At 44.4% G+C, this 17,806-nt stretch overlaps 1 protein-coding gene across 1 annotated transcript in view; it reads right to left on the bottom strand.

Annotated features, from left to right (window-relative positions):
- VILL (villin like) overlaps window positions 1-17,806 on the bottom strand; it is a 41,720-nt gene that overhangs the window by 19,962 nt on the left and 3,952 nt on the right. The window contains exons 2-10 of the mRNA XM_088150345.1: window positions 9,286-9,376; window positions 6,559-6,633; window positions 5,393-5,589; window positions 5,000-5,108; window positions 3,511-3,621; window positions 2,424-2,623; window positions 2,026-2,104; window positions 1,324-1,422; window positions 693-846 (exon numbers count right to left, since the gene is read on the bottom strand). Of these exons, the coding sequence (XP_088006471.1) occupies window positions 693-846; window positions 1,324-1,422; window positions 2,026-2,104; window positions 2,424-2,623; window positions 3,511-3,621; window positions 5,000-5,108; window positions 5,393-5,589; window positions 6,559-6,633; window positions 9,286-9,360 (1,099 nt within the window). The 5' untranslated portion in view covers window positions 9,361-9,376. The remainder of the gene's footprint in view (window positions 1-692; window positions 847-1,323; window positions 1,423-2,025; window positions 2,105-2,423; window positions 2,624-3,510; window positions 3,622-4,999; window positions 5,109-5,392; window positions 5,590-6,558; window positions 6,634-9,285; window positions 9,377-17,806) is intronic.

Here is a 17,806-nt window from a genome sequence, read left to right as displayed (position 1 = left end):
GGAAATCCTCCCCGCAAATCATATTGAAGTCTAGATGACTGGCCTTGGATTTTTTATTGATAGCCAAGATTACATTGCAAAGAAAAACAAAAGCATGTTCAACCTGAACAAAGAGCTGTTAACAACTGAATAGTCTTGACAGAACAAATGACTTCCCTGAATTTGTGCAAATTCATCCTACAGCCATGTTAGCTAGTTGTCATGTGTAATCTTGTAGCAGAGAGTTCCACAAGTTAACGATGCATTGTATAAAGAGCTAATTTCCAGTTTAGAAATTTGGTGAAATTAATTGTTAATAGCCTTATAGACGTCTCTGCAAGTATAGCTAACGAGGCTTAAGTTCTTCTGAGAAATCTGAATTATAAGATTGGGGGAAAGCTGAAATCTCTTTTGAGCTGAACATGTCCATACAGTTTTCTTGGCAATGATGTGAAAGTGTTCTTGTTCTCTTTGGCGATGTTTTTTCAACTCCCTGGTCTAGCCTACACCTGTGGAATTTCCTGGTGGTCTCCCATCCAAAGATTAATTAGGTCTGAGCCCTGATTAGCTTTTTCAAGGTCAGCCCAGATTGGCTAGGTGGTATCATCTGTTGGGGCAAAAGTTCATCATTACATTGGGAGAAAATCCCCTCCTCTCCCTGATGGGGATTAAAAGAGATTCGGGGGGTGGGGAGCGTTAGGAGTTCTACCCACCAATTTTGCCAGTAGTGTAGACTTTGCCAAGCCCTTGAGTCTCGTACTTGTCTGTCCACTTCTGGAAGAGCTGTTTAAACATGGCTGATTCTCCTCCATCATTTACAACTTCAACGTTTGTAGTCGGAGGATATCCTTTGGCTTGGATGAAGCCCTAGGAGGATTCCAACACACAAACACAGAGAGAGAGAGAGAGAGAGAGAGAGAGAGAGAAAGTTGTAGCAACTCCAACAAGCCACCAAAACCAAAGTAAAATTCCACAATTGCGAAGGAGGAACAGCATGAACAGAAAACGGAACAGGGTAACTAAAGATGCAAAGAACAGCACTTCCTTCTGCCACATGGTCTTCGTGGCCCTGACTTGCGATTTATGGATTGCATTTATTATCCATGCCCTTATCCTCCTCAAAACCCTGCAAGGTAGACCCTCCTGAGAGAATTGTCTTCATGAGCAGAAATTCAAACTCAGCACTCCATAGTACAAGTCTGAGGTTCTCTCCACCCCTTCACCCGAACAAACCTCTGTATGAGTTCTACCTGCACATCTCTCCTGATTCACATTCCCATTATTTTTTTTTAGACAGAATATAAATGAAGATGTTTCCCAAGCCTGTTTCAGCACACAACTTACCACTGCCCGACTAAAAGCGGCTTTTTTTTCTTCCTTGCTGGAATTTTTTCCTCTCCAGACGTAAATTTTAAAACCTCCCTGGTCTAAAATGTGACAGTCCTGTAGAAGGAGAAGGGGAAGGGGGAAGAAGAGAAGGAGAAGGGAGGAGGGAGATAGAGGGGGAGGGGGAGGGGGAGGAGGAGGAGAAGGAGGAGGAGAAGGAGGACAAGAAGGAGAAGAAGGAGGAGGAGAAGGAAAAGGAGAAGGAGGAGGGCAGGGGGAGAGGGAGAGGGAGAGGGAGGAGGAGGAGAAGGAGGACGAGAAGGAGAAGGAGGAGGAGGAGGAGGAGGAGAAGGAGGAGGAGAAGTCAGAGAAGGAAAAGGAAAGGGGGAAGAAGAAGATAGACACGGAAAAGCAGAGAAAGAGAAGTCAGAGAAGGAAAAAGAGAAGGAGAAGGAGAAGAAGGAAAAGTCAGAAGGAGAAGGAGGGGAAGAGAAAGGGGGAAGAGAAATGGAGGAGAGGAAGAAGAGAAGGAGAAAGGGAAGAGGAAGGGGTAGAAGAGAAGGGAGAGGAGAAGGAAGAGGAAGAAAAGGGGAGAAAAATAACATGGGATTTCAACCTGAGATTCCCAGATCTGAATGTTGAGATGTCTTTGATGTTGAGATGTCCCTTTTGTGGGGCACCCAAACAGGACAGCATCAGGTCAGCTGTTGCATCTCTTACCTCGTGACTCAGGAGGTCTTGGGTAAGGGGCCGGGTCGCAATTTCTTGAACCACAAGATCTTTGCCATTTTCATACACACTGTGGGGAGAAGCTGGCAGAGTAAGTACTTTAGAGCCTTCCACAAAGGGCAGTCTGACCCCACCACCCTTGACCCAAGATGGCGGTGGCCTCCTCTTCATTGGCTGTGACCAGGAAGAGGGTGAGCAACCCTCCCTCCGAGACACTTTGATTAGGCTGCCTGTGTCCCTTCTCCCCGCCCCCCCGCCCCAAATTCTGGGTTTCATACTTGCAGAATTCATTTTTCTGCACTTATTTCCTAACAAACCACAGGCTTTGGCCATTTTAAGCAGCAAACAGGAAAAATACCTCTCCAAGTTTGTGAAGGACAGGAACTTACTGGTAAAGGCGGACATTGGCTTTCTGATGTTCATCTGCTTTTTCATCTGGTAGCGTATCTCTGATCTCTCGGGTCCTCTCTCCCAGCGTCGCCTTCATGATCTGCAGGAGCTCTGGACAATCTTTCTCGTTGTCGATGATGCCAATTTGGGCACGGCCCCCTCTCTCGCCATCCCGGATGCTTCGTGCCAGGATCATTCCCTGGCCAATAACGATAAGACGGGCACGGTGAAAACCACAACCTAATTGTCCACCTCTTTATCTCAGGGATGGTATCATTTCGCAAGGCTGGGAGACCAAAGCCTTCTAGAAGACCCTGCTTGGTGAAACCAACTTCATATTGCAAGAAGAGCTTTGAGAATTAAAAAGCTAAGAATCTGGCTCAGGATGAGGAACTGTTGGTTCGGGGGCCAAATGAGGAATGGAGGCTTCTCAGTGTAATTGGGAATGGGACAACAGCTGGGATAACGGCTCTCGAAATTCCCAAGATAGCTGGAAATTTAGGAACATGTACTTCCATTGCATCTGGAGAACACTAGATGAGAAATATTGTCTCTACAATGTTCTTGGCCCCAACCTGCTTCAATTTGCAGAACTTACCATCAAACACATGCATTGAATCTTGCCTATCCATCCGTCTGGGAGCACAGTGAAGCCCTACAGTCATTCTCAACACTCCCTCCCCTACAGCCCTCTGGCATCGACTGCACTTTTCTACCTTTGTGGCCATCCTCAACTCCATAAACTTTTCTTTTACACATTCCGTAATTCAACTTTGGAATTCACTATCATGATATGTGGTGCTGGCGACCAGCTTGGTTGGCTTCAAAAAAGGTTGGACCCATTCATGGAAGTCTGGGGGATCGATGGCTCAGCCTTGATGGCAGTGGAACTGCCTCTGAAGGTCATCTGTTGGGAGACTCATGGCATCCTTGGGCGGTTGGTGGGCCACCATGAGAACAGACTGCTGGACTAGATCAGCCAGGGGTCCGATCCAGCAGGGCACTGCTTAGGTTCTTATAACCTTTATTAGCATTTTGACTCTCCAAAACTGCATCAATATAGTCTTCTCCAATTATCATACTGACCCTCGTTTTCTCAGCAACGTTGCAGGAAGGTCCATTCCACTGGATCAACACTTTACCAAGGTCCAACAGGAAGACGTCACCCTTATTGAAACTGTCCCAAGAAAGATCGACCTGTTTGGAGGTAAAAGGAATTGGATGCTCACCAGGAAATCATGAAAGAGTTCAGTAAGAGAAGTGAGGGTGTTGAGTGAGCTGAGATCAACCCTCTTCATTCAGCCCTGAAACTCATCTGCAGTGACTCTCATGTTCAAATCATGAAATCCATGCTTAGAGAAGGAATCGTCCCAATCACGTCTGAGGTCCTATCGGTTTCAGACTCCATGGATTTAAAATGGCCTGAAAATTGATTTAGCAGATGCTGAATGGGAACTCACATAGAGACCTCTGACAATGTTGGATTTATGGTATCTTATATGGGTGAGGTTACATACCCACAGAGACGGAATATCTGTGAAGCTATTCATTTATTCATTCATTTAATTTACCATACAGATAGTCCTCAACTTATGACGGCAATTAGGGTTGGAATTTCCATTCCTAAGGGGTGCAGTCGTAAAGCACAACTGCATTGCTTAGCAACAGCAATCCGTGCAGTCCTGGTTGCCGTCGTTAACTGAACCCCACAGTTGTTAGGCAAGGCAACTTCCTGCCAACTTTTTACAACCAAAGTCAGTGGGGGAGCCAGCAGGAAGTTGGAAGTCCCAGGCTGGCAGGCGGGTATGTGGCTGCGGCTGGGTCGGGGAGGGAGTGAGGGGGAGGGCCAGGGAAGGTGCACGAGAGGTGTGGCGTGGCGCAGGGAGTGTGAGGGAGGGCCAGGGAGAATGTGCGAGGGTGTGAAGGGGTGCCGTGCAGGTCGGGGAAAGTGCGTGAGGCTGCACCTGGAGAGGATGTGGGGGTGTGGTGGGTTTCAGGTGCATGGGGATGTGGTGTGGGTCGGGGAGTGTGTGCGGGGGTGTGTGAGTGGCCAGCGCGGTATGAGTACAGAGAGTCTGGGGGAGGGTGTGTGGGTGGGGGAGACTTACCCCAGCAACTTGCAATCTTTCCTGCCGGCTTCCCCTTTGATTTTCTGGAGAAGCCAGCATGGAAGGTTGCAAATGGCAATCACGTGATTGTGGGGTGCTTGGCAACCGGTCGTAAGTGCGAATGGGTTGCCAAGCACCCAGATGGTGATCCTGTGACGGCAGGAGTGCTGGGATGGCTGCACCTTTGAGGGCCAGTTGCAAGTCTACTTTTTCAGCACTGTTGTAACCTCAAACCGTCACTGAACAAATGGTTGTAAGTTGAGGACTACCTGTATAGCACAATCAGACTTGCAAGATTCTGTTATTACAGTCTCAATAAAAGTAGTTTTAGCTTTTCTGTGAAGTTCATGTCCTGGTCTGGTCTACCTGGTGGGGCTGACAACTGCGTCCTTTGAGGCTTAGTTTGAGAATGCAAAAATATTAAATGGATATTGCGGGTGGGGAAAAGCAGGCTTCTCTTCCCTTACCTCTGTGGCTGACACGTGCTTCTTGCCCTTAACATGAAGGAGTCGTCTGATGTTGTACATGTTAGTCTCCACATGCTTGAATCCTGAAGCAACTCCCCCCTTCTTGTAGCTGTTGGAAACAAGACTTCATATTTAATCACAGAAGGGGGGAGTTTTAGAAAAATGCATGCCTGCTCTAAAGAAGAGTCAATAGAAGCGAGGGCCACAGAGCTAGTTAGAATCCTGCTTTCATTTTTTTTTTTTTAAAAGGAATAGGTTACTAGACCTCATGGTTATTAGCTGAACAGGAGAAGAACATTAGTTGAACAGGAGAAGAAAAATAAAATAAACGAAACGGGATTAGGAGAGGCTTTCTGCACCTCATACACAAGTTTCGGGGTTTCCATCACTCACATTATGCCTTTTTTGAAATAACTTTTAAAAGCAGCCGATTCGTATCCTTGGACCTCTCGGTGCTGCACAGCTCTCCCTCCCAGGGCATCGTCCAGCTGAGTCACGTAGAAAGCAGCAGCCCCTTGTTCATCCTGGGTGGCATCGCGCCCGATCCAGTAGTGGAGATCAGTAGCAAAGCCATGTTGCGTCTTTGAGTTCTGGAGGAAACGAGCATGGGGTTGAACAACTTTTCCAATTGATGTGGCTCAAAGAACAGGTTGGAAAAGAAAGGACCTGGTTTATTCTTTCAAACCAGTGTTTCTCAACCTTGGCCACTTGAAGATGTGTGGACTTCAACTCCCAGAATTCCTCAGCCAGCAAGGCTGGCTGGGGAATTCTGGGAGTTGAAGTCCACACATCTTCAAGTGGCCAAGGTTGAGAAACACTGGTTTAAACAATGGTGGAATAATGCTAACGTCCAGTATGAGACACTAGGAAGTTGTATAGAAAGTAATGTTGATTTCTATTGGAGTCTCATGCATTTTCTTTCATTGGGATCAGTTTTAAGAGGAGGAAATGATGGGGCAGGATAAAGTTGGCTTCTTGCTACAGAAAATCATTCTAACTCTAATCCACAGTGGTACCGCCGGGCTCTCCCACCTCCAATCTCCAGTAAAATATACAATATTTAAAAACATGACATGGTCGAAAAATTGGAGAAGTCTTGCACCTCGCAAAATCTTACCAAAATGTCACTTTTTGGGGTGCCCAGGTACCGAAACAATGACAATAACAACTGGACCTCCATAAATGCCCCAACCTGATTTCGTGCTGATTTCAGTTGAATTCCACTTGATTTCAGCAAAACAGAATTGCTGAAATTCCATCAAGAGGACAGAGTTAATGCTAATGTTAGAATGATAGGGAAGTTGATCCAGAGATGCTGACTCCTCCTTTTAAAAATCAGCTGACCGAATTTCATTTTTTCCCCGTTATTCCTTGGAATGCAAAATACGGAGGGCAAAGACCCTGCGTCCACGGTTAATTTTATTTTAAAGTAATAGAAATTTGGGGATCCGACTTTCTACTATGTATGTAGAAGATGTTAAACCCAGCCACTCCTGTTTTTTTTTCCCTCTAATGCATAACACATTTAGTTCAACTACCCCTTCCCCACCAGAGCTCACATTTAATATGATGTAGCAATCTCCTTCAAAGAAACTCCCATAAGCCTTTTCAGGAACAGACACCATCTTCATATTCTGAAACAGAAGAGAATAAATTACGTGCCAAGGAAGAATGCCTTGTCAGGTACTATCGAAGATGGCATAGTGATCCCATTTTAGTTTAGGGCGGTACAGCCAGAAATGTGGTGGTGAGAAAGAAAGAACTTGTGTGTAAAAGAAAGAAAGAAAGAAAGAAAGAAAGAAAGAAAGAAAGAAAGAAAGAAAGAAAGAAATAAAGAAAGAAAGAAAGAGGGAGGGAGGGAGGGAGGGAGGGAGGGAGGGAGGGAGGGAAGGAAGGAAGGAAGGAAGGAAGGAAGGAAGGAAGGAAGGAAGGAAGGAAGGAAGGAAGGAAGGAAGGAAGGAAGGAAGGAAGGAAGGAATCCCATACAACTGCAAAGGAGATTGGCAGCTACATAAATCGTTTAAATAAATAAATAAATACATAAATCAAGTCAAGATCACAGGGCACGTACAGCCAAGGAGACAATTCAATGATTCACTGCAACGTGAAATGCTCTGTTCAGTTCAGTAATCCACTCCCTCCATCACGTCCCTCCACGTTCTCCTTCTCACATGGTCTCCTGTCTCTTCCCCTGTGCTCGGTTGCCCCGAAATGCTTCACGGCTGTGCAGCTGAAGAGTTTCTCCTGCCTTTTCTCTTGCGCCATAAGCTGGCTGTACTTCACCCATTCAGGATTTCCCGCGGCTCAACTGAACCTGGTTCCTTCTGCGCTTGTGTGCTTAGGCCATACCACAAGATCAGGGTTCCCTGGCTTGGAGTTGCAAGGTCCCAAAGATGATGGCCACAAGCAGTAGATCCTCTGGTCTCCATAACTGCTAAAGAGACAGGAACCCTGCTTTTTTTGATCCAACGCCAGCAGGCAAGCATTGCAGATAAAGGGAACAAATCCATCCATGTTTCTACATAGGGTTAAACCATTAGACCTTGCTGAGAATCCCTCCCCCCATCCCCATATTCCCCACTGAAGCGGGATTCCTGGAATTTCTGTGCATGGCTGCACGGTCTTATTTCAAAACTCATGGAGGTCTTTTTTGGCTTCATTCATTAACCAGGTGAAGTTTTCTGCTTCACCTCATGCAAGACTTGCTGAACCGGACAAGCTTGTTGGTTGGAAGCAACCAGCGAAAGATCAGCTGCTTCTGATAGGCTACAGCTTGGTGGCTAAAGGTGATGGTATCTGCAATCGTGGTCTCAGGGTTGCAAATGCCGATTCTTCATCTGCCAAGGTCAATGTTAACTGGTTGGAGCAAGGAGCAGGCAGTTCAGTCTTAACCAAGCCTTACTAGCATCACCTCTCTCCCTTGTTTGGGAGAGGCTGCATTGCCAAAGCCACTGATTCACACAACCCTAAGCCCAAATATGCTTAATCATGATTTGTTGAACAAGCTACAGTTGGTTGGATGCAAGCACAGCGCCAAACCAACATATGCTTCAGATTTGGCCCGTGCATGAACAGTGTGCCTCCATTAGGAACACAGCCCCCGTGGTTTGTATATCACGATTCGAGGCTGAGAGTAAATTTGTAAACCCAGCTAATATTGGTTTATTAAATCAGCGGAGCTTTGGAACTGATTACAAAAGGGTGCTTGTGAAGAAAGGACTTGTGTGTAAGTTTTTAAAGCAGCTGCATCTTTAAAGACAGGCCTGCTTTGAAGAGCTGCAGACGAGGGCTATGTTTGTTCCCTTGTGGACTCCTTTCTGGATCTGAAGCCAAACTATTGCACAGCCGGTGGCTCCATAACTCAGGGCATTGTGTAAACCCTGGGCATGTATTTCCTGAAGAGAAAAGTTCATCAACTGTTGGATGAATAAGAACAATGGGGAAATCTGCTTTCAAGAGATATATTTGCACGCAGCACCATGTCTCCTTGCATAAATCACAGGCAGCTGGCTTCACGAAATACGCTCATTCATAAACCATGGTTTGTAGACTATAACAACTGAGAATCGAGCACACAATATTGCAATTTGGGTTAAGGTGTGAGTCTGTCTGAAACAGTATATAACATTAATCCAAAAGTTACTTCTTGCTGGCACGCTGCTGTGAACTGAAGACACTTTGCAGCTACTTAAAAAGTTTTAACTAGCTTCTTTGCAGCTAATGAAAAAACACAATCGTGATGTTCCTCCCTTTATTTGCCAGCTCTTTACCCCTGAAACTCAGTTCCAATGTTTTCTTCCTGTCGATACCTCTGACCTTTGTTTCCCCTGCTAATTCAAGTCTAAATCCAATTTATCCACCTCTTTCCCGTGAAGAAAAAAGAGATGGGAGGTGAAGGGTTATGTACCCAGTCCCCACCTTTACAAGCGATTTGCAATGGAAAAAAGGGTGGTGTATTTAATTTAATTAATTTAATTAAATTATAATTAAATGTAATTATAATTTGACGTGCAGCATGACTTAAAATGAAAAGAAGGATGTTTGGCAGTTTACAGCATTGTATAAAAACCGGTTGCATCTCTTAGCTGCTGAAGGAACTAATTTCAATATGTTACCCTTTTTTTTGTGGTCATTCTGGGCATTTATCTCTGCACAAATGCCTTTCCAGTTCCTGTTGTACTCAGTCTCTTGCATACAAGGCTAAGCAATGCATCGATGTGCCAATCAATACAAAAATGATTTAAATGAAATGATGGTCCCCGTGGAAAACATCAACAATACTTTACCTCGATGGTCCATATCTGGAGGCCCGATTTTTGCTCAATGGGTGGAAGCCCCATTTCTGTTTCAACGTTCGTCATCCTTTATCTGGTTAAGCTGCAAAAACAAACAGGGGATAAATATAAACCCTGCAAACTTCCTCATTTTTATCAGTCCAAGTTTGGATCCTTTCTGATTTTTTCCCCTTTAACTGTCTAAGCTGCAACACCTAATGCAGGAAGATCCCTGGGGGCTTTATTACTTTATTATTTCAACTTATATCCCACCTTTGTATTCGCTCCAGGCAGCTCACAAACAGAAATAGAACAAAATATAAAATAATTCCCTCTAAAATAGTGACCAGTCCCATTCAAATAGATTTGATTAAAAAGTGTTCTTTTTTTGCAGCAGGAAAACGTGAGCTGGAAATTGCTCAATTGCAGCAGCAATTGCACAATTGCTGGAAAAATGCACTTCCTGGCATTGGAATGAAACAGGAGAAAAAAAGGATGGACTATATAACTAACAGGGCTACCTAAAATAAGAGATTTCCCCTTTATTTCATAAAACAGAACAAAAGGAAATATAGACTGATAACAGAAGGGAAAAAGAGAAAAGGAACAACAGCAGAACAAAAATTGCATATAGAAGTATTACTCATACATGTGTTTTGTAATTTCATACATGTAATATTTTACATGTAAATTTTAAATTTTAAAAAAAAATTAATGGGTGTTTAAGTTGGATCCATTGGCAGCCTACCCAAGCTGAATTATCAGCATCCTCCCTCTCAACATCCACCACATTAATGAGGACTAGCAACTTGCCTCTTTAGATCTAAATTTCTCAGAATATCAGAATCTAATTATTTCCTACTTCTGCCCGGGTCCCTGTAACGGAAGCTGTGGTCTAACTCCGTGGTAAGCCTTGGGTGCTAATATGCCAATAATCAGTGGTCCCAGGAAAACCCCCAAAATGGAAAAGATGAACTTCAGATAAAAAAGTTGGGTCCTTTGATGATTTTCTCCCCGAAGTAGAACTTCACTGAAAACAACACTGTGATCTTCTATCTCAGTGTTTCTCAAGCTTAGCAACTTTAAGACGGGTGGAGTTCAACTCCCAGAATTCAGTTGAGAAGGAAAGGTCTTCTCTCTTTGGCAACATAATGTAAAAAAATCCTTGCTCTTGGATGTAGGGTCTTGGGAAAAACCTTCCCTGACCCTGGGAAATCAGAAAGGTCTACCATGGCTGGCTGGGGAATTCTGGGAGTTGAAGTCCACCCATCTTAAAGTTGCTGAGGTTGAGGAACCCTGCTTTAGATGTGTGGAAATACAGATGGGTTTAGCAGGTAGCCAAATCAGGCTGAAGAATGCTAGAAGGCTAATGTCCTTGCATGCTGTGATTTTTTTGGGGGGGGGGGAGAGATAAAATGATCCTTTGGGAAGATTGGTTCCCTAATATTGAATTTCTCAGGGTGGTAGACCTTTTTGATTTCCCAGGGTCATGGAAGGTTTTTCCCAAGACCCCACATCAAAGAGCAAGAGTTTTTTACATTATTTTGCCAAAGAGAGGGGGCATTTATTACATAACTCCCACCCTTCACCAGACCAACTTCACACTACCCAGAACCCATCCATCCACCCGCTTTCTCCTTTCCTTTGAAGGGCATTATTTTCATGTATGATTTTGTGTTCTCTATATATATTTCACATGGTGTATAAGCATGCATGTAGCGGTGCACTCTATCTTATTTATAAAGGGTTAACTTGCTTTTGCCTTCCAAGAGATTCCCCCACCCCGTTTCCTTTAGAAGCAATTAGCCAGATGCCTGACTGAACAAGTAAGCTGTAAATTAGATTTGTACCGGGCAGGCAGAGACACCGAATTCCAAAGAAGTCCAAAGAAGAGATAAGGACCAACATGGGGTGTTTCCTTGGTAACCAGAAGAAAAAAGTTAAACTTAGATTCACCTCTTTAGGGCCCACCTTTATTCCTCCCTAGACCATCCCAAAAATCCCTTGTATGGGTATGGGGGAATGTACTATTTGAATACATTTGTAACTGTCTATAAATCCCTGATGTTTGCTTTTGCAAGGTGTGATTCCATCAGCATTCATTGCCACTAGGTTGGTTGGGTTCACCCAGATGTGTCTTGGCCAAAATATATCCATTTACTTTCAAGGAAGCCTCGTCTCAAGTTCTATTTGGTTCTCTGAACTTGGGTAAACAAGTAAACAAAGGCTAGTGCCTAACACCTTCAAACCGATTTATACCAGCCCTGATTTCCATCTTCTGTTGCTTCAAATCATCATCAACCTTGTCCCACCAAAACGCGTAATTTTCCACACAGAGTCTTGGCCTCCAAACCACTCTGTGGACAACATTTGACTTTCAAAAGTTTTCTGCCCTCATAAAGAGAGGTTTCTGATTTTCCTGTTTTCTTGTCAAGGACATGCAGAGTTGCTGGGCGTCGCTCAGCAGTGAGTTTAAACTTCTTTATTGTGGGAACGGGGTGCTTTCGGTGGCACCCCTTGGCAAGGTCTAAAATCTCCCCGGCTGTCCGCACTTTGCCATCCAAAATAAAACCCACTCTTCTCTACCTGCCCTTGAGATGGAAGGGAAATGTCAGACAGTTGGAGAGACAATTCTGCAAAAACCAAACCAAACCCTCAGCATTTTCCCAAGAAATTCCATCACTTTTGTGAAACAGAATGAGAATTGGCAGGGAAAAAATGCAGGGTAATTTTTTGCAAACTTTGATCTGAGCACAGCTTCCTATTTTCCTAGTGCCTTTCCTAGTGTGGTTTGGCAACCCTTAACTCCCAATTTTTTTTCCTTGCTATTTTTCCCTCCCCCCCCTTTCTTTTCTGGCTATTAGGAAATCATCATCATCATCAACATCATTATCTTGCAGTCCAATATCAGTGATTTGATAATTTTTAGAAAGAAAAAAGACATTAAATAAATATGTGAATTTTTCACACAAACATTCATAAATTAATTTCTTCTGCATTCTATATGCCATATGCTTATTTCCTTCTCAACTGAATACAGGTAGTCCTTAAGTTACGACCACTCATTCAGCGACTGTTCAAAGTTCCAGGGATCTGGTACTCCATAGCACACCCTGCCCTCCCACCCTCCATAGTGCATACCTGCCCACAGCACCCCCACCCACAGCCCCCACCAGCCTTAGCGCCTGCCTGTGGCACCCACCTGTGCTTCCTGCTTAATGACCTGCATGATCCTGGGGTTATGACGGCAATGGGGATGCCTGGATTGCTGTCACTAAGCACAGTCACATGACGTCCTGCTTTACAACCAGAACGCTTAGCGACAGCAATTCCACTCCCAACTGCCATCGTTACCTGAGGACTATCTGTACACATGTGCAACTATACATGTAATCAAGGATATTTTGACACTTCTGACATTCACAATTTTTGACATTCAGGAACCCCCAAATTTTACCATCAAATTTAGCCAAGCTGCCTGCAGTGTTCACTGTCTGCAGAAAAAAAGAAAGTGGAGCCACTGGTGTCATTTTATCTAAATTATAATGCAATTTTCTTCCGTGATAGATGAAGTATTATGCATTTCCAAATTGGTAGCATATTCTGAATGATGGAATAAAGACCCTGGGAGAAAACAGAACTTTTGAACAAAACAAAAACAACAGGTTGCTTTGCAAAACAGGGTAGACTTTGCAGGAACAATAAAAATAAGAAGGGAAAAGAGAGAAGAACCTGCATCTCATGTCGTCCAGCCAGGAATGTCCGTAGTACGGGGTCAAAAGAGTCAAAATACAGCTGCAGGGTGTCCCTGAAGCCCCGCCCCTGTTTTATATGCACACATATAAAGCCCCTCCCCTTTATAAATGCATGGGGCTTCAGCCATGCAGTTGCAGTTGCCATCTTGACTTTTTTGACCCCCTCTCAGAAGATGCCAGTTGTAATCTAGAAGGGGAGATGATTGCTTGACTACTTCCAAAGCTGGAGAAGAAGAGAAGGTCTATAAGCTGCCAAAAAGGCTATACAGATGTTTTTTCTGATCAAAGCGTTGCTTTTCCTACTTTCTGTAACCTTGAAAAAAGATGTGCTTTTTGGGGGGAGAGGTGCATTCAAAACAGGCAATTACTACCAAACAAAGGGCTAAAATAGGTACCTGTTTGAATTCCCCCCTCTTGATTTCCATCAGCGTCCAGTCAGTTCAAATGACACCCACGACCTTCTAATTAGTTTCACCGCCCCTAGACAAAAAGCTATATTTTTACAGACACACATGGTAGTTTCAGAATTAAAGTTCTTGGTCCAAGTGACCAAAAGTAATAATCATGTCTAGCTGAACTACTTCAGAACTTTTCTGCAACTGTGTTTCAGACCACCTAGTCTTTGCTTGATAGCAGTATATACCCTAAAACAGCGTTTCTCAGCCTCGGGAACTTTCAGACATGTGGACTTCAATTCCCAGAATTCCCCAGCCAGCTCAACCTCAGGGACTTTAAGACGTGTGGATATCAACTCCCAGAATTCCTCAGCCAGCTCAACCTCGGGGACTTTAAGACGTGTGGACTTCAATTCCCAGAATTCCCCAGCCAGCTCAACCTCGGGGACTTTAAGACACGTGGACTTCAACTCCCAGAATTCCCCAGCCAGCTCAATCTCGTGGACTTTAAGAAGCATGGACTTCAACTCCCAGAATTCCCCAGCCAGGTCAACCTCGGGGACTTTAAGACGTGTGGACTTCAATTCCCAGAATTCCCCAGCCGACTCAACCTCGGGGACTTTAAGATGCGTGGACTTCAACTCCCAGAATTCCCCAGCCAGCTCAACCTCGGGGACTTTAAGACGTGTGGACTTCAACTCCCAGAATTCCCCAGCCAGCTCAACCTTTGGGACTTTAAGACACGTGGACTTCGACTCCCAGAATTCCCCAGCCAGCCAAGGCTGGCTGGGGAATTCTGGAAGTCGAAGTCCACGCATCTTAAAGTCCCAGAGGTTGAGAAATGGTGCCCTAAAAGGAGGACCCCAGATGTCCGTGGAGGGTAGGAGTTGCTCTTCTGAACCGGATCTGGACAGGGTGATCAAGTGGACCAGAAGGGCCTTTTGGAACAAAATCTGCTCTGAATCCCTGCAGAAAGTAAGCGAGAACAGGCCAGCTGGACTGTGAGTTTGACCCAGACCCATATATTCAGAGGACGAAGAAACGAGGCTTGGTCCCAAGGCTGATCTTCGAAGGGCAGGGAAAAATGAAGGCTGATGGATTTAGCCATCAGCAGGGCCCTTCATGGGTTTATCCCTGGTGCTTCCAATTCTCCTAGCTTATTTATGTGCTAGATTTCTATCTGCCTTAGAAGCTGTTGTGATATCAGCCTGCGTTCACAAAAATAATGCCCGGTGTCCCAAACTGGGACTACTTATTTATTTATGTATTTATTGTTCCAATTGATAGAGCTGCCCATCTCGTACATATGACTTTGCAGGGCTTACCAACAAGGAAAACAAATATTAAACAACAAGAACAAAGAACGCTACCACAATTTTAAAAACAAGGGAAAAAAGGATATCAACAGCATACCAAAAACCACTGTAAAAAGTTCATAAAACTCATCGCCGAGGTAATCACATCTAACAATAACACTCAACGCAACCACTGTGCCAGCTGTGCCACATTCTCCGATCCCCATGCCCGTTGGCAAAACTATGCTTTCAGGGTCTTTCGATATTCCTTGTCTCAAGGAGAATCATCACTGGGGAAGCTTCTGTCTCATAAAGGAGCATTTCTCAACCACAGCAACTTTAAGATCTGTGGACTTCAACTTCCCGAATTCCCCAGCCAGCATGGCTGGTTGGGGAATTCTGGGAGTTGAAGTCCACCCATGCCGGCTGGGGAAGTTGGGGAGTTGAAGTCCACACTTCTAAACATTGCTGGGGTTGAGAAACCTTGTCCTAAAGCAATGGCAGATCTCCAGTCCTTCCCTCTCCTGGATAGGAAAACACTTTATTCTTTTAAAATGGGCAAAGAGGTTGATTTGCCAAAGCTGGAAGGTACTGTTTCCCCAACAGCTTGGAATTACCCCCAGAGGCTGGGGGAGGTCCAGGCTAAAAAAGCAGAGGGCCAACTTTGGGATTTAGGTTATCTCTAAGGAATAAGTCAATGGTTTAGGCAGAAGCTGCACCAAATTTTAATTTCTTTGCCCATGGTTGTGCTGAAGTCCAATATTCTTTCTATCCCATTTATCTGGGATACTTTAATTTGGACTCTTGCTCTGAGCAAGGGGGTAAACTGGATAGCCTTGGTGGCTCCTTTCAACTTTGATTGTTTAATTATGTTCCATTCAGTCGATGTCAGCTCTTAGCAACCACGTAGATAGACCTTCTCCAGGATGTTCTGTCCCATCCTGATCTTCAAGTCTTCCATCACCACTCTGATCAAGTCCATCCACCCCATTACTGATCGACCTCTTCTCTTCCCTTCCACCTTTCCCATCATGATGGACTTTTCAAGGGAGCTGGGTTTTTGCACTGATTGCACTGTGCCATCAAGTCAGTGTTGACTCTTAGCAACCACACAGATCAATCTTCTCCGGGAGAATCTGGAGAATCCAACCTGGTCCTTCAGGTCTTGCCCCCTTCACCACTTTAACTGAGTCCATCCCCCTTGCTGCTGGTCATCCTCTTCTTCTCTTTCCTTCCACCTTTCCCAGCATTATAGACTTCTCCAGAGAATATAACCATTTGATACTTCCTAGGATGAGTTTAGGGTGGATAGAAACCCATCAAAAGCAGTACGTTGGCCTTATCCAAAAAAGGACCTTGTTTATCTGTAATCCAGCTATGGTTTAGGTTGCCAGCTTTATGTATTAAAAATGGATATATAGAAAGCCATGACCAAACCTACTTTGCTTGACCTTTTATTCCTGTAGCCTAAGATGGGTGATGTTGCACGAGAGAAAGGAAGTCATTATCCATGGGGACAAAGTTCAAACACTTTCAGATCTTCTTCACCAGCTTTCTGAATAAAGTTTCTATGCTCACTCTTAGCAGTTGAACAGAAAAGGACAGACATAAAGAGCTAGTTCCAAGTCTCATTCTTAAGCCAAAAGGAAGGTGACCCTGGATTTATCCTCCTCTCCTCCAAAAAGAAGTTTAAACAGAAGAAAATTCACCTTTGGGAAGAAAGAGTCTCTTTTGGTTTTAATTTCTGAAAACCCTTTTTAATTAGTATGTTTTTAACGTCTTGCTTTCACGATTGTGTTTTAAGCATGCATGTGTGCGCTTTGTCAGCCCCTTTGAGATGTGATTGCATAGGAAGTGGGGGTTAAAAATGAATAATATCATCAGCAATAATAGTGAAACACGGGCACCACATTTGCTGTCGTCTCGAGGCAGGAAACAAAGAAAAACTTGAGTGGAGGCCACACGATATGCTCCCCATAATTAAAAGGCAAGGAAACTCTCCAAAATTCCCCCAGAAAGCAAACACACACCCCTCCGAGAAATGTACGTGAGGCGGGTGGGGCTGAGTGGGATAGAAAAGGTCCTCATTGTGGCTTTCACTGGAACGCCACCCCCTCCAGGAAAAGCTCGCCTTGCAGATACAGAACTGGTTTTCTGCTTCATTTGCTCCAGGCATTCGTCCTCCTCAACCCTGCAAGGAAATCTCTTTTCAGGCAGAGAAGCAGGGAATCGAACCAGAGACTTGTGGAACCCCAAGTCTATCTCCAGGGGATGGTCAAAAACGTCAAAATGGCAAGCAAGCGGGTGCAACTGAAGCTTCACTGGTTTTTTATGTGCCTCACACTTAAAAAAATGGGAGGAGCGTCGATCACGTTGGTGTGGCCGCCATCTTGCCTGTTTTGACCACGCCCTGCGGTCATCCCTGTCCATCCAGCCACTGGATGGCGCTGAGTTTGGAAGGGGTGAATTTTTGCTTGTCTTTGGATTAGGACAGAGGCTGACTTGGAAAAGAATGGACAACTCCTGTAGCTTATGCGTGGTGACAACAATTTCTGCCGTGTAGATGTGTCCCCAGAAAATAGTCCTCATCTATATCATTTCCCCAAATTTAGTCCTAGGGATGAAGGGATATCTCAAAATTGGAGCTGTATGGGGATGATTGCTATTCTTTGCTTTTCTTTGGTTTCTCTTTGTAATATTTGCACCGTTTCTTCAAAATATAATAGTTTTGGAGAAACAAAGAACAGGCTGAATCCCCTTTCTTTGAGGCTGAATCGTTTGGTCTCTCACCCCAAAAATAAATACTTCAGAGATTACCATCCTGTAGTGATTGAAAGCCGTTCCATTAATAAATAACTAACTCGAAATGCCCTCAAAATACATCAAGGGCCTATCGCGTTTTTGGACAGGGAACAGTCCTTCAAAATCATGAACTCAAAGTTCAAATAATGGGTGGAGATACACAGAACACCCTTGACCGACGCTCATGGTTGGAAAATCTGTGATACGGGGAAAAAAAAGCAGTTAAAGACCAGGAGCGAAGTGTGACTTGGATGTGTGACTATAGCTTTTTCCTGCAGAAGGCTGG

The sequence above is a fragment of the Python bivittatus genome, unplaced genomic scaffold (assembly GCF_059951505.1).
Source record: "Python bivittatus isolate LINGU-HERP-01145 unplaced genomic scaffold, Pbiv_v1 ctg000610_np1212, whole genome shotgun sequence".
Taxonomy (NCBI): domain Eukaryota; kingdom Metazoa; phylum Chordata; class Lepidosauria; order Squamata; family Pythonidae; genus Python; species Python bivittatus.
The sequence above is the reverse complement of the archived record's forward strand: the minus strand, read 5'-3'. Positions and strand labels throughout refer to the sequence as shown.